Source organism: Haliotis rubra, unplaced genomic scaffold, assembly GCF_003918875.1.
Source record: "Haliotis rubra isolate DU_JTF1 unplaced genomic scaffold, ASM391887v1 Scf287, whole genome shotgun sequence".
Taxonomy (NCBI): domain Eukaryota; kingdom Metazoa; phylum Mollusca; class Gastropoda; order Lepetellida; family Haliotidae; genus Haliotis; species Haliotis rubra.
In genome coordinates this window covers 381494-398533 of record NW_025766954.1, presented here as the reverse complement: position 1 = coordinate 398533, position 17040 = coordinate 381494, and the positions used below count along the sequence as shown (strand labels likewise).

The window sequence follows — 17040 nt, the reverse complement described above, 5'->3', positions numbered from 1 at the left end:
GACAATGTATCCAAACCCACAGGCTTCATGCTCTTGTGTTTTGAGTGTGGTTGGGGTACCCCCAACACGCCTCAACTGGTTTGACCAAGGCTTCAAAGTCGGCGTATATGATATAAGGCACAGGCATTTGGTTCTTGTGGTTACCGAATTTTAGGATATTGTCACCTTCCTTAGGCATGTCGACCCGTATAGCCGTCTGCCCCACACCTTGGCAATCCTCCCCCGGTGGGATTCTAATAAATCAGCTCGTGTGAAGCCATGTAGGCACCGTTCGCAGAAGTGGGTCTTTTCTCTGTGTGCCGATTGGTCATACAACAGCCTGCTAAAGTGTTTTATCCATGTGTAGTGGTACTTGTCACCTCGCTGGATCATGAATATATTGATAACACGAGGGGGGTTTCCCCCTTGGGGCTCCCCCAGTTGGGGTTTCCCCAACGATGGGCTGACTCTGTGCACTATTGTTGTGTTACCTTCGTGCCCAAAGACATTTATAGCTAGATTATTCTGTTTTTTCTATTTTAGTTATCTGGGATATGGGGGTGGGTTCATCTATACCATCCCAGTTGAGCCCATCATCTTGGGGATAGCTAGAAAGCCTGTCTGAATGAGTGTCAGCTGGAAACAAGGCTGACCTGATAGCTACCCTCAGGCAATCGTCTCCTCTATTCTTGACGTTGACCATGGCATGTTTTTTCCTATAGTAGGGAGGCAAGTCTAGGTATGACCCGCCTCTGAACGGCACGTAGTTAGCTATGTCTAGATAGACATTATCGATTTTATCTACAGCCCACCCGGACCCCAAGTGTGTGTAGCGTTCTAGGTATTCTCGTATCTGCTGAAAACTGGTATCGATCGATGCGTTAATGGTCTCTGTATGCGTGACAACCTCTTGCCTACCTCTGAAGTAAGGCTGAACGTATTCAGTGGCCCCATTCCTACCTGCTTATCGGCGACATTTTAAATGTGATCTGAAACTTGATACTTCCCAGACTGTCTAGTTCCTGATTTATTTTATCAGCTATCAGTGGCTTAATATCTGTAATGTCTATGTTCCTATTAACATGCATGCGCCAACCTCTCAAATAGTTACCTACAGCGCTCAGTGCGCCCGCGAACTGTAGAGTCGATAGCTCTATTCTGCCGTAACAGTTCTACAAGCTGTGGTTTATTCATGCGGGAATACCCACCTAACCCCAAATCACGAACTTCAGCTTTCAATTGTTTTACAGTAGGTGCGGGGCATGTGATAACAATGCGTTTAACCGGCTCTCCCAGGTTTGAATAACCCTTGAGCCCAAGCTGTTTTGCTTGAGCTTTTAATTGTTTTACCGTGAGAGGGCTTCTAAACCTAGTAATTTCAACAATGCTGGTTTGGGCATTCGAGAATACCCAATTACACCCCTCTGCCTGGCGACCGGCTTAAGTTCACCAACAGTAGTCATAGTTGCGTACACACCTATGAAGATCAATGTCTAATTGGGCCGCCGTAAAGGGTAAAAATCTAGATACACTTTATCGATTATTCCCTCGACCCACCCGGAACATGCGCAGCATAGTAGGGTGTTTTGTATTACTTGCAACGAGTCGTCAACAAGTATATCTATATCCCCATGCACATCTACTCGCCCCCCATCAAAGTAATTCCAAGTGTGCCCAGCCCATGGCACATCAAACCCTACTTTTACCATGATTGTAAACGAGCACCCCTTATATAGTTCACTAACAATCATGGGTTTGAGGACACTGATATCTATACTTTCCCCCACATCCATCTGCCAGCTTCTCAGGCAACCTTCCCTGGGCTCAATTTCCACAAACATAGCTATACGTAGGTGTGTATAATCTCTAACTGGGTTCTATCTTGAGAAGCCGCCTACGTTCTTTTATGTAGGCCTTTTTGTTCTCGTAGATGAGGTGATGTCTGACTACGTTCGCTCCGTGAGCTTTACATAAGCAGTAGTGTCCTTTCACACCTATGCCACACACAGAACACGAGTAGTTAGGGCTTCCCATGTGGAACCAACAGTACCCCTCTGTCCTACATTTCTTACCACAGGGTTCGTTCTTCCCCATAAGTATGTATTCACATCGGTATGGAGCAGGTCTCATGTTTAGCATACTTATATGAGTACTTAGTCTAATTGTTTTAGCAACCAACGCGCGGTCGCCGCTATACCCAGCGCTATGAAGGTCAGTTCACGGTCCATTTGTCCCTTGGATGGTGTGTAGTACTGAGTGAGTGTGGGTTTATTAGTGGCTCAATCGTTTACCAGTTAATAAGAAGTATTCTCTGCGCTGCGTCGTCGACATGCGTGGAATGTTTGAGCGGCATGGTTTTCACGCCTGAGTTGTTCGTTAATGTAATCGATCCTCTGGAGCGTTTTTTAGCGTACTCGGATTGTGCTGCCTGTAATTTTTCAATAGCGAGGATCGTGCCGCTTTCTCTCTGCCTGTATTTCAGCCGCGTGTGACTCTCGTAGTTTCGAAAGAGGAAATTACTCCCGGAAAATGCCAGGGCATTCACTAACGCACCACCGACCATCATAGCTATCGTGGCCATCCTATATTTATTTCATAATATCTTCAGGTATTATCCCTTGTTTTACTAGGATGTCTTTTGTGGCCATCGCCATACCAAGGTTCATTATTAGCATACCCATATCCTGCAGGTTGAAATCTAGCTTGATAGTCGGTTGTTTTAAGCACCATTTTGGTCAACCGGCGTATCCTACGGCTAGACTGGCGACCACTGTGGCGTGGTATGCGTCGTTGACGAACGTTTTCCCCTCAGACATTATGTATATGATATAAAATATATATTTTATTGCATGATATGCGGGTTGACCTTTAATTCCGGGAATCCCTGGGATTCCCTGTGCCGTGTATATAACCACGAGATAGTCCGCGGCAGCAGTTGCGCATACAACCAACAATAATCGAGACGGGTGGGTCACCTTAATAATTTTATGTTGGTTACACCACCGTTTTTACCGGCAGCTACTCTCTTAGGATTCTTCTGCCTGGTGACTGTAGGGGTTGGGGTTCCCCACCTTTCCAGTTGTTGGGGTGGGGTCTGCTCGGGAGGGTTCACCGTCTCCTCTGAAGGGTCTGGGTCTGTGCAGCATCCATCTATACTATTATTATTATTTTTCCTCTCAAATTGACAATGCTTTGCCGTGATAATCGCCGCCGTCACCGGGGCTAACAACATACCGTATTTGTGGTACAGATCGCAGCTAATAGAGCTCAAGGCCTGTTCGATAAAGGGTCTTTCTCGAGGTCTTCCCACAAGTAAAGTCGGCTCGGGGGATGGGAAGGAAGTACGACGCAATACCAGTGTATATCTGAGTCATAGCCGATCCTATTGTCTTTGTCATTTCTGAACCTAGTCTAGCCTCGTATTTAGCGTACAGTTTATCTATTTCTTCGGCTGACATTTTGTGAATTTTATCCGGGTGTACTCCCCAAAGTAATGTTTGGCTTTGCCACCAACAGCCAACGCCACCAGTTTCTCTCGCTTATCATCGTCCACCTGTGGTGATTGGGGTACCAACAATTGTTCGAGCAATTCCTCACACTCCATCTTATAATGTGATAAGTAAGTTTTAGTTTTAACAATATAATACCCTATGCAGGCAAAACACAGAGAAATGAAGGTTAAGTTGCACACGACGAACACTTCAAATACCATAGCTATAACTAAATGCTTAGCAGTTGCTTATACTTAGCTTGCTTAGCATTTGCTTAGCATTTACTTAGCATTGCTTAAGCTAAAACACCCTATAAGCCACGGGTTGGTCGGTCTTGAGCACGAGCTTAGCGTGTTTAGTTTCAGCGAGCTGTTTCTTCACCCGTTCCGTTCTAATTTGCTCATCACATCGTTCTCTCTCAAACACTCCTCGAACGAATCCCTGTCCTTGCAGTGAAATAAGGCCACCCATCGCGTCTGCTCCTGAGGTCTTTCAACACCGAGTTGAACTTCTGCGTTAGCACCCAGGCGCTGTGATTTGCGTGTCGGCGGAGAAGGCCAGGTGCGATAGCATGTCTCTCTTTTTGTTATCTCGCGATTAAGCATCTGCAGTCGTCCAGTATGAACAACGTCGACTCCCCTTTAAATTTCATATGGTAAGCTTTCAACCAGTCCTGTAGGCGTGGCCCCGGATCGACTCTGTGTACGTCCGGGTCCGTCATCACCAAAGGTCTTTCCGTGTACGTTTTATTCATGCTCAGAGTAGGGCACATGATAACGATGTGGTCGAACACATCCCTGTAGTACCCTCCAACATATCCAACACGAAAACGGTCTTCCCACAGCCAGTCTGCCCGCACACTATGGCGCAGTGTGGGTCGGCGTGGTAAACCAATACCGGCAGGCAAATCAGTAGATGGCTTGCACGAATCTCCCATTGTCTATATTAAGTTCGCGCGTCCATAATTACGTACAGATATAATTTCAACTTGCCAGCGGGTTGAGCCTTCTTGGTAATCTGGATAGTAATCCCCTCACTACCGTTGTCTATCACGGCGTCGCTACCGTGTAGTTTATCGTCATCCGTGGATCGCATGTCCAACCACAGCGTACTTGTTGGTTAAGTATTCACCGATTTGCGCGGATGATAGGTCCAGGTCTTTGGCTATGTATGGATGTTTGCTCGGCAGCTTTTTATCTCATCCCACTGCTGGTACGCCCTCATACCATGACTGAACAGCTGGTTGGGCACGCCCTCGATGGTCACTTCCACCTTTTCAATCTCGGGGTTGAAAAACTTCTGCGCTGTCCCTCGGAGCGGCTCGTAATCCTCCACGGGGACGATCAGGATGCCTTTCATCGATCGGCGCCCGGCGCGTTCAGGTTGATATTCCACACAGTGTCGCTCTTATCCCGCACGATGGATCTATGCCTCAGTATCGCGATCGTTACAGGATGGCCACATTCCCCGAGTACTGGTTTCGAACCTGCCTGGCCAGCTCGGGTTAGTGACCATGTCGAACTCAGAGATGTTGTCTATGGTATAACTAGCCTCATCGCCGTTCGGCGTACGCACTACTTTGCTGTAGTCGTTAAGCGTGAGCTTCGTATTCAAGCCTATCACCCAGCGGCCTGGTAAAGCGGCGTGTGTTCCGTGAAACAACTTCGAAGTCGGCGGACGCGCCAGAACCTGTTCCCGTGCGGCTTGGCGATGGCCTTTTCACCGTCCGTGATCTTAGATAACTGGTCTGCCGTGAAGGCATACCCAATCGCGACCTGGTCGATTTGCTGATGCCCTGGTACCGTCATTGGCGCGTTCTCCCTCGCTTTTCAGAGGTCCCTGTAGCAGTGAAACACATGGCTGTCGTCGATACTCAGCACCTCGTTACGGTGATCTTGATGGTGGTTTTCTTGATGATGGCTCGACCTACGTTCCGCACTAGCTCACGTTTGTCGTTGTCGGAGGTCAGCGTGAGGTTGAACGCCAGTCGAACAGTGCCTGGTACAATGAGGTCATTCGCGCCAAGGTTTGGAAATCTAACCAGCAGCGTTTGATTCTGGTCTATCTTGCTGGGGTTGTTGGTGATGGTCACCGACTGACGCACGGCTTTGACACCTAGTGGCTCTCTCGATCTTCTGAAAGGATCTAGTTTTCTACCGTACATTGTTATATAAATGAAATATATAAGTTTTAATACTAAATAATGGCCGAGTATATCCCTATGGATGATATGTGGGATGATAATGCCCAGGCATTCGATGAGCAGGAGACCTCGTTCCCCTTAAGTACTGAACTTGTACAGTCGGCCGTCGATGATTATTACGACGCAGTTGAAAATAAAGACAACATCAAGCCGTTGGGGAGGGACTATTCCAAGTTTATGGTCGATAAGAAGGGCAGCTGCGATTGAAGGCTTACCCGTGGGCTGATATCATAAAAAAGACGGGAACCATATGCTTTGTCAACACTCACAAGTCGCCCTGGTGGGAGTCAACTGCTCCGTGGGGAACTAGGCTTCATAGATTACGGTGGCGCCGCGGTCTAAGCTTCCCGAAGGTCGTCCAAGATCTGCAAGTAGCCAGGGCCAATACTGGGGATGCTAAAGAAACATCGGACAGTATCGAAAAATATTGGCTACGTACCATGACAAACCCTTGCCTGGGCTCGAATTTCCCCTGAGGGAACTGCGAGGTTTAGGCGAAGCAACAGAGAACATAATGCGTGGAGAACTTCGTTAACAACATGGGGAAACTGAGCGAAGTCGATGGCGCATCGCTCAGCGAGAAAATAAAACTCACGAAACTGAAGGCGATGATATGAAGCGTCGTTATCGAGGAGAGAATAAAAACTTGGAAGGCGAGAGGCGGACTCGGTTGGAATCCGCTTCCTCGAACCGGGAAGCCCTCCGATCGCCAGATCAGTCGAGTCTGAGGAAACCATCGATCGAGTTCTAAATGAAGACACCAGCTAGCTGACAGGATTCGGACCCTGTTCGGGGCAAAGGCATCACCATCGCCAGCATTCTGACTGCACTGGGCTTCATCATATCAACCCTGGTGGTGTCACTGACAGGGGGCCACCCCACCACACCAAGTGGCGCACCACCACCAAGTGTCAACTGGATAAAAACTTCGGGGAGGCCCTGGCTAAACTGGCTGGTAAGGCCGCCCGAAGCCCTACCGGCATCCTGGGTAGCATCGTCTCGTGGTTGCTGGCGCTCTGGCTAAAACTGCCACGTGGCTTAGTCAAAACCTGTGGGCAGCCATCGTCGCCGTGGCGGGTCTGGTGTAATGCGTAGCGGCTAAGGAATTTTTAACCAAATGAGCCCCAAAGCTACCCACCAACCACCATGGCTGTTTTACGATCGATGTGCTGCTGATTGGAGGCTGCAGACTGGGGCTGTAGGTGTGTGTGTTGAACCCTAGGCTCCGGGGTGGCGCTACTATACCCGTTTCACCGGTCGTGGGTGGTGGGACGTGGGGACGTTGACATCGAGGTTGGCGCCCAACTTTTGACCCGCCGTGGCTATAACTATTTCGTTGTTGTAGCCCACCACTTTTACTCTCAGTTGCATATCACTCGGAGCCATGTACAGTCCCACGTCGAACACGTAGTCGACTTTCGACCTGGCATATTCCAACACGTCTTGGTAGCGTTTGATGGCACTCGGGAGATCAACTGGAGCATTAATAGCATCCTCAACGTTGACAACGAACTGTTTCTGGCGTCGTAAGCAGTCCCCTTACCTAGGATATTGGAACGCGTTTGCGTCTGCGCACAACAGCGCCCACACGTACGTTCGAATCGAGTCGTTTAACCTGATTACCCGGCGCGAGTAAACCCTTTCGGCGTGTCCAGCATGAACTTTTCCAGTCATCCGCTGCCCCTGCTCGAACCTCCAGACTCTGTAATCCTTGCTGTTGTCGAAAGCCATGTAACGGTCATCCCACTCGTTTGTTGTGATATGATATGACTTGTATCCCCATTCTTTCAACTTCTGCTGGCTTCCACGAGGGCATATTGTGAACGATGGGGATACCCAACCCGTGGTTCGGTCCGGCAAACGCCAATCCGTCTTCGTGTTTAGTTCGAATTCGTTGCAAATACGTTAAGTAGGCCCGTCTATCGTACTGGTTGTTTACTGCATTCCACGCCTTTTCCTGTGGGGCGGGGCGCTGATCTCTTTGAGGATACGTCTGACCTGGTAGTACCGTGAAACGTGAACACAGACTGACTCAGTGGGCCACGCCGAGTGTCGGTCAATGCCACACCACACCCGTTGTAGCGCACCACACGGCGAAGTTGAGTTGATTCTGCCAGAACTGCATCGGGTTGTTGAACCAAAGCGTGAACTACCTTAGCGTTAGTCACGAAAACTTATACTGACCGAACACATCTATGAACTGGGTGTTGAAATACAACCCATCAGCGACCACGATCTTCATGTGGGGAATCTACGTCCAGTTTAGGGTAAAACACTCCAGGGGAGTACATTTTAAAACTATTATATAATGAGTTTATATACTCTAACATGTACATAACACTTCCAGGAATAACGGCGGCGAGGCCGTTCAGCTGACGCCGCGATCGATAACCGCGTCGGGTCAACTTCGAAGTCGCGCAATGTGCGATATCACCTACCTACCACGATGGACTAACATCAGCGCTAGCAACAATAAACTGTTCGTAGGTGGCGCTAGCAACAAGATAATTGGCCGGTTACTACAGCGTGTGCTCTCTAGCGACGAGGTCTTCAAACCCCTGGGGCGAACTCAAGATGAGCGACTCAAAGCGGTACAGTGGTGTTAATCAACAACGGAAGAAACTCCTTGAGGCTCGGTCGACCACTGGCGAGGACACTCGGTATACAGCCTGACGAGATAAAACCAACGACTACCGCCACAGGCACGAAGTTACCGACCTAGTACCGTACCGAGAGCTGTGCATTCATCTCAGCCAGGTTAGCACAACGGACAACATTCAAGGGGGTCACCCTTCCACTATACTGAGAGCCGTACCGGTGAAAACGGAGAAATACAACGACGGCAGAACCGAGTCGTTTTCACCACGGCAGTATAAGAGAGTTAACCCAGGGCAACATCCCTGAGCTGATAATATCGGTGTTAGATATAAATCATAATCTCGTGAATATAGGATACCTCAGCGTAACGCTGCACATAAAATGACCAGCGCACAAGGTCCTGGAATGAAGTTGAAAAAATGCATCAATGTGGGGATCTCCGACCTCGGGGACACACGCGGATTCGACGACCCGGGTAGATGGTAAATTGTACGCCTTGCAACTGAAAAACAGCATTTACAAACGCGTTGAAGTCCCCTCAATGGTACTAGCAATCTACCTAAGTGATATAGTAGATACCTCAAGGCGGCAGTCAACACTAAGTACACCCTTGTCAACACCGGTGATGATAACTGGATAATATACCCATCGTTCGGGGGCAAACTGTTCGACTTAACCGATGTTGAGAGCACTACCGTCGCCCGAAACAAGCCATATACGCTCGTCTTCACCGATGATGACAAGTGGGTGTTATTACCCGATAAAGCCGACTGGTTTCTCAATATTAGGCTCGGCTCCCCCTACGTGTTCACGGATAACAAAGACAACCACCTAAACAAAGTCGTGAACAACGGAACCCTGCTCGTGGCTTACGTCCCGACTCAGAGACGTAGCGTAGTCATCAGCCCACTCGCCAGTATGGCAGCCCACATGCTATCGAGTAAAGCGGGCATGCAAAACGTGGTATTGCAGTTGGTGTCTGAATTCGAAGGCGTGGTCAGGATCCTGGAGAGTCTACCGGCGAACTCAACACTGGTCATCCAAGTCTACCTAGGGGAACCATCGCGGGATGATGTCGAGAGATCGTGAAGGGGTCAAACTGAGGTGGGAAAACAACAACAGTATCACGTTTGCAACGTTTACGTGCGGGTGGGTGTCGACTCCAAAACCAGTCTCCAGGGTGTCACCGTGGTCGTGGAAGACACTATATCACTAACCAAGATATTCCTACCCGACAACATACACTTCATGGGGGTGAAGTGCACCCCTGAACTATTATCAGAAAACCAGTTGGAAATTATATCGTAATAGTATTATAGCAATGTCTTGGCTTCACCCCAACACTACGTTTAACGATCTAGGGGACACGGAGGGATTCGATCAGCCTGGTGAGGAAGGCACCTTATACATCCTGCACTTGAAAGACAACGTGTATAGGCGGGTGTCGTTATCAGATTTTAAAGAGCCTGAATGGTTAGTCAACAACCCTCACCTCACCTTATATCTCCTTGAAAAAAATAATACTATCTCGAGATTAGGAACAACGGTATGATTATAGGATCGTTCGTTCCGGAATCTAGTGTACAAGTCATACCAATACCAGACCACTCGGGCAACATGTTAGCTTCCAGTGGGACGGTGAAGACAGAGATCAAATTACTTTCGATTACCAAGAGGTCTTTAGAAATGTCGCGGAAAACTTCACATTCATCATAGACGTCTATCTCTCGGGATATAAGTTTGACTAGAAGGTATATTAAAATTATAGATGATATGCTGATAGGTTGGGAAGCCAGGTGTAATAACCAACGTTGTTGTATTATTAAGGTATCGGGAAACGACCCTGTACCAACCCTTGATGGGGTTCGTCTCCTTAATGGACGTAGAGCTAAGACCCCGCTTTTTTACACGCACGTTAATCTAAGTATTATCGGCTTTAAGTACATTAATCGAAGGTTAAATGAAACCCAATTAAAATATATTATGGGATTGAGCTATATCCCTGAACTAGTACCAGAACACTAGTTGGAAATTATATCATAATAGTATTATAACAATGACTAGTCATCGACCCAACACTACGCTTAACGATCTAGGGGACACGGATGGGTTCGATCAGCCTGGTGAGGAAGGTGGCTCATACATCCTACACTTGAAAGACAACGTGTATAGGCGGGCGGTAATGACCGATCATCTACCCAAACCCACACTCAGGGGCTTAGGAGACATAGAGGGATTCGATAAGTTTGGTCATAACAACAACTCATACGTCCTATTATTTAACAACGGTGTGTACATACGGCAGGACCTGGCAGTCTTAAAAGAACCTAAATGGGTGATCAACGTGACCACCACCGCACCTTATATCTCACTAGACAAAGATGGTTATGTCTCTGAAATTAGGAACAACGGTACCTTGCTCACGTCTTTCATTCCAACTGAAAGGATGATAGTTTCTAACTCTGAATATTGGCCTAGGGACACCCTGTTAATTTCAGCCAGGAAGTCCCAGTTAATAGCCACCCACCACCATCATTCCATAATAGGGGTTAGGGGTATGGAAACAAACTCCACACTCATCGTAGAAGTCGCTTACAAGGGTAAGTTTGATTTGGATGAATTTGACCCATCCCCAAACTTGGAACTTTTACCCGGTGTAACAATACGTTGGGGTAACGACCCCTTAACATCAGGTTTTTTATCTTGCAGATTCGTGATACGATTGGGGGACTCCCAACAGGGATTACTACCCCACATAATAAACTGCTATGATGTTGAGATAGACCAGAAGTTACCTATTGACCCTTCCCCGTATCTACACATACGAGAATCTAAGTTTTATAAGCCTCAGGTACGTTGGCCAACTATTAAGTGATACCCAATTAAAATATCTTTTGTAATATATATTATAGGATGGGACTGTACCCAGGCGTAGATGAAGTAGCGAAGACCCTGGAAACCGTAGACGGGTTCTGCTTGAGACAGTTATGCGATGTAAAACGTCAACTAGAACAAGACCGCGATAAGCGGAAAGCACTATATAAAAGTACCATAGAGCTTTCAATGCGTGGGCGGGACTGATACTACCCTTATGGCAGCCAGCATGGGCCTAGGGGTGGCAGGTGTTGGGTTGTTAGCTACCATCGTGGCCGCACCTATAGTGATGGGGCTCGAAATAACAGCTGGGGTGACAGGGGTGTTGGGGTTGGGGCTTAAGCTTGTATCCCGCAGACTGCATCGTAAAGCATTGAAACACGACGAAATCAGGGTTCTGGCTGAAGCAAAGCTGAACACGGTGAGTGAGCGTATTTCCACGGCACTCACTGACAGTAAGATCTCAGAGGAGGAGTTTCGTTCAATCCTCTCTGAACTCACAAAATATGACAAAATGAAACAAGAGATTCGATCCAAGTCTCGTAAGTCTGCTATCAGCGAGGGACGAGAAAAAAGTATATAGAACAGGGGATACAAAAGCCCGGCAAGCTTTTATAACGAACACCAAAGAGATCATAGGCGATTCACATTAAACTGTTTCATCGAGGCCAGCGTGACATAGCGGCGCGTGGACATAGATAAAATGAAAAATCAGACGAACCTACCTTGTACTACTTGAGGATGGGCCAGGCAGACAGGAATTATTGATTCCAGACAGCGTATCACGTGATGCGTGGAGTGCGCATGATCTACCGTTAAACTGACCTACTTCAGCTAAGTCCGGTAGCTCAGTCGGTTGAGTGGTGCGACCCATTATGTATAGTCTGCGCCAAGCTGTGTATGTGGGTTCGTATCCGCCGTTGTCTCTGCAACTTTGTGTGATGTGAGAGAAGGCAGCGGCACAATTCCCAAGGAGGAAGCGCCAATACATTTCTATTTCTCCCTTTGGGAATTGTGGCTGCCGACATTTACTACTTTTTTTATAGGTTGGGAAATTTTTATAGGTTGGGAAAGCAGTAGGGGTAATGGTAGCAAGAGCTAAGGGTCCGACCAAAGCCTTATTTGGGGAATAAGGCTTTGCAGAGAGCTGGTAGGTTTGTTGGAACTGGTCCAAAACCCCATTCCCTATACTACTAGTCACTTGTTTCTCAAGAATCGACTTTTCTTTCTTGACTTCAGCTATCTCTTTGGAGAGAGTTCAAATCGTCATCATGATGTGAGACCCGGCGTGCTCAACCCCACTAACGGTTTGTTTAAAGTCAGAAATTTCACTTTTAAGGGAATCTATGGAAGCTTGAAGTTCTGTTTTGGAATTAGAAATTAGCGCGAGCCAACCTTTTCTGATTTTTGGACAATTTCTTCCATGTTCGCTGTAGCACGTGTTGCTCTCGCTGTGTCAGACATCACCACGTGGCGTGTGTATTTCAGTTGTTTTATCGCACGGTTTTGAAATTGAAAAGTTTACCTTCAATACTTTGCCTTCCAACTGTAAGGTTTAGTTCATATACATTTGCCTGTTTTTCAGCAGTGTTTAGGCATAGTCATCCGTGGGTAGCGAGAGCGCCTCAAACACGCGACCGCCTAGGTTTCATGCACAACCGGAAAATTGTGTAGTATGCTTCGAAAAGTATTTTGACAAGGTTCTCCATTCAGAATTTGAAAACTGAACAAAAGAACATCGGAATGGTCAACAGGGAGAGTTCGGTGTAGCTACTAATACCGAAACATCGCTCATATTAATAATAATGAAGTTGTATATCCATAGAACTCTCCCCGTTGTTCATCACACGAACCTCTAAATGCCACTCAAAGAAGGAACATCAAAATGTCTAACAGATGGCCAAGATTGTAGCACAGGACTTCTGAATGCTGAGTTTCCTCTATTAATTTTTTTTATCTCACTGAAAAAAGACATAGGTGGATCCAGGAATTTTCTTTGGGGGGGGTTTCGAACCCCCTGAACTCCCCCTTGGCTCCACCAATGCAAAACATTACCTTCAATGTGGTCTTTAGTCATTTTCAATAGTGGGGTATCAAACCCCTTGGATCCTCCAATGAAAGATATAGTTGATAATTTGACTGGATCAATCGCACAGCCAATAACTGTCAGTCTGAAAACCCTGTGTTAATCTTGGCAGTCAGTTGCATGATAAGAAAATTCCAACTGTTACTCTCCCCATCTTACAACCAATACACTGATTGGTTTGATCAATGGCCTGACAAGACCTTCAACAGAAGTTCCTCAGGTCTTTGCTTGGCATCATTGACAACAAAGATTTGACTTTAATAACATTGTCTGCCATCCAAACCTACAACTAAGAAGCCATGCAATTAATAATCTTTTGAACTAAAATTTCATGACAACCTTTTAATAATGATCCCCTGTAAACACTGTAACATAATGATACCCAGACACATAAACATATGGGCATTATTCATCCACTGCTCTTCACCACCACAAACCGCCTCCATGGAGTAGTGGTTAGAGCGTCCGCCCGGAGAGCAGAAGGTCACAGGTTCCATCCCCAGCCTCATCATACCAAAAGACATTAAAATATAGTACTTGTTGGTCCCTGCCTGGCGCTCAGCAATAATGTGTACAACAAGGACTGGTCAGCTCGGAGTCAGTATAATGTGTCTGAGTGGGGTATTCATGCATAACTGTGTCATGGTATCTCAGTGAGCTAGCACCATAAAACCAGCTTAAGTCTGGGCTAGTACAAGCAGCCGCACATACACACATATGCACGTAGTAAAATGAACGAAATATTCTTAAGTATGACATTAAACCCCATTTAACCTCACCTTAACCACCACAACCACAACAGTTTGTACAACTCACCTAGAGGCAAGGCACTTAGAGGTGTCAGTACTCCCTCCATTAACTGTTTGTTTCTCTGAAACACAAACATGAGACAGTGCAGATACAATGACAATCAGGTAGAAATCCTAGTGGTCTTTACGTGTGGTAACATTCACAGATGGCACCATCAGCAATCCGGCACGTCCACTCGTCAACAGAAACACTAAACCATCACACATGAAAATACACGCTTCGTCCCAGGGCAATCAATTTCTGTGGTTACCGACCTTATCATCATGGCCCAAATAACCAGTGTGACTTCTTGTAATTGATTTGTACATATTCCCCCTGAGGCCAGTGTGTGAACAGCGAGTCTATCAGTGTCCATGATGTCTACAGATCTGCAGCGTGTCAGACATTCCACATTAATGCATGAACAGTCGTCAATTACATGGTTACTACCTCATACTCTGGATGCTTCAAGGTTTAAGGTTCAAATAAAATAAATAAAGATTGGGGAGGTCTTGGTATACTGTATTTAAAGTAAAGCGAGCGATTACAAATAGGTAAATAATTGGGAATAGATTCATTTTAATCTTCCTCATGAAAGCATTTGTATCAAGCAAAAAGCCAATATGTACAGATCAAGAAACCTAAGTACAGGGTAAGAAGCCTATTTTTAGAGCAACATTATGCATATATGTTTAGAGCAGAATTATATATATGTTGAGAACAATATTAAACGTATGCATAGTGCATAATATTTCAAATGTACAAATCAAGACACATATGTATAGAGCAACAAGTATGTGTATAGAGTAAGATTAAACATGTTTTCACCAAGATCATGCATATATCTATAAATATAATACTAAACATGTAAAGAGCTTTGTGTACAGAGCAAGATGTATATGTTTAGAGAAAGTTTACGTATATGTGCAAGAGCTAAGGATATGTACAGCAACTCATGTAATTAGCATGAAGCATATGTTTAGAGCAAGATTAAGCATACCGGTACATACAGACAAGGAACATACATATAGAGCAAACTTTAGCCTGAATATTGAGAAAAAATGTGCACAGCAGCATATGTTTTAAGGAATAAACATGTAGAAGGCAAGAAGCATATAGCACAAAGTACATGTATAGAACATATGTATATATGTATGGAGCAAAATGTCAATGTGTATAAAGCAAGGAGCATTTGAATAGAATAGGAATATGATGTACCTATAAAGCAAGGAGCATTTGAATAGAATAGGAATATGATGTACCTATAAAGCAAGGAGCATTTGAATAGAATAGGAATATGATGTACCTATAAATGAAGGAGCATTTGAATAGAATAGGAATATGATGTACCTATAAAGCAAGGAGCATTGGAATAGAATAGGAATATGATGTACCTATAAATGAAGGCACATTTGAATAGAATAGGAATATGATGTACCTATAAAGCAAGGAGCATTTGAATAGAATAGGAATATGATGTACCTATAAAGCAAGGAGCATTTGAATAGAATAGGAATATGATGTACCTATAAAGCAAGGAGCATTGGAATAGAATAGGAATATGATGTACCTATAAATGAAGGCACATTTGAATAGAATAGGAATATGATGTACCTATAAATGAAGGCACATTTGAATAGAATAGGAATATGATGTACCTATAAAGCAAGGCGCATTTGAATAGAATAGGAATATGATGTACCTATAAAGCAAGAAGCATTTGAATAGAATAGAGATATGATGTACCTATAAAGCAAGGAGCATTTGAATAGAATAGGAATATGATGTACCTATAAAGGAAGGAGCATTTGAATAGAATAGAGATATGATGTACCTATAAAGCACATTTGAATAGAATAGGAATATGATGTACCTATAAAGCAAGGAGCATTGGAATAGAATAGGAATATGATGTACCTATAAAGCAAAAGCATTTGAATAGAATAGGAATATGATGTACCTATAAAGCAAGGAGCATTGGAATAGAATAGGAATATGATGTACCTATAAATGAAGGAGCATTTGAATAGAATAGGAATATGATGTACCTATAAAGCAAGGAGCATTGGAATAGAATAGGAATATGATGTACCTATAAAGCAAGGCACATTTGAATAGAATAGGAATATGATGTACCTATAAAGCAAGGCGCATTTGAATAGAATAGGAATATGATGTACCTATAAAGCAAGGAGCATTGGAATAGAATAGGAATATGATGTACCTATAAATGAAGGAGCATTTGAATAGAATAGGAATATGATGTACCTATAAAGCAAGGAGCATTGGAATAGAATAGGAATATGATGTACCTATAAAGGAAGGAGCATTTGAATAGAATAGGAATATGATGTACCTATAAAAGCAAGGCGCATTTGAATAGAATAGGAATATGATGTACCTATAAAGCAAGGAGCATTGGAATAGAATAGGAATATGATGTACCTATAAATGAAGGCACATTTGAATAGAATAGGAATATGATATACCTATAAAGGAAGGCACATTTGAATAGAATAGGAATATGATGTACCTATAAAAGCAAGGTGCATTTGAATAGAATAGAATATGATGTACCTATAAAGCAAGCAGCATTTGAATAGAATAGAGGATATGATGTACCTATAAAGCAAAGGAGCATTTGAATAGAATAGGAATATGATGTACCTATAAAGCAAGGAGCATTTGAATAGAATAGGAATATGATGTACCTATAAAGCAAGGAGCATTTGAATAGAATAGGAATATGATGTACCTATAAAGGAAGGAGCATTTGAATAGAATAGGAATATGATGTACCTATAAAGCAAGGAGCATTTGAATAGAATAGGAATATGATGTACCTATAAAGCAAGGAGCATTTGAATAGAATAGGAATATGATGTACCTATAAAGCAAGGAGCATTTGAATAGAATAGGAATATGATGTACCTATAAAGGAAGGCACATTTGAATAGAATAGGAATATGATGTACCTATAAAGGAAGGAGCATTTGAATAGAATAGGAATATGATATACC

At 44.6% G+C, this 17040-nt stretch overlaps 1 protein-coding gene across 1 annotated transcript in view; it reads right to left on the bottom strand.

Annotated features, from left to right (window-relative positions):
- Window positions 1–17040, bottom strand: part of LOC124281639 (rap guanine nucleotide exchange factor 4-like) — a 128536-nt gene that overhangs the window by 82454 nt on the left and 29042 nt on the right. Inside the window, 1 exon segment of the mRNA XM_046717572.1 lies at window positions 14048–14102. Coding sequence (XP_046573528.1) covers window positions 14048–14102 — 55 coding nt within the window.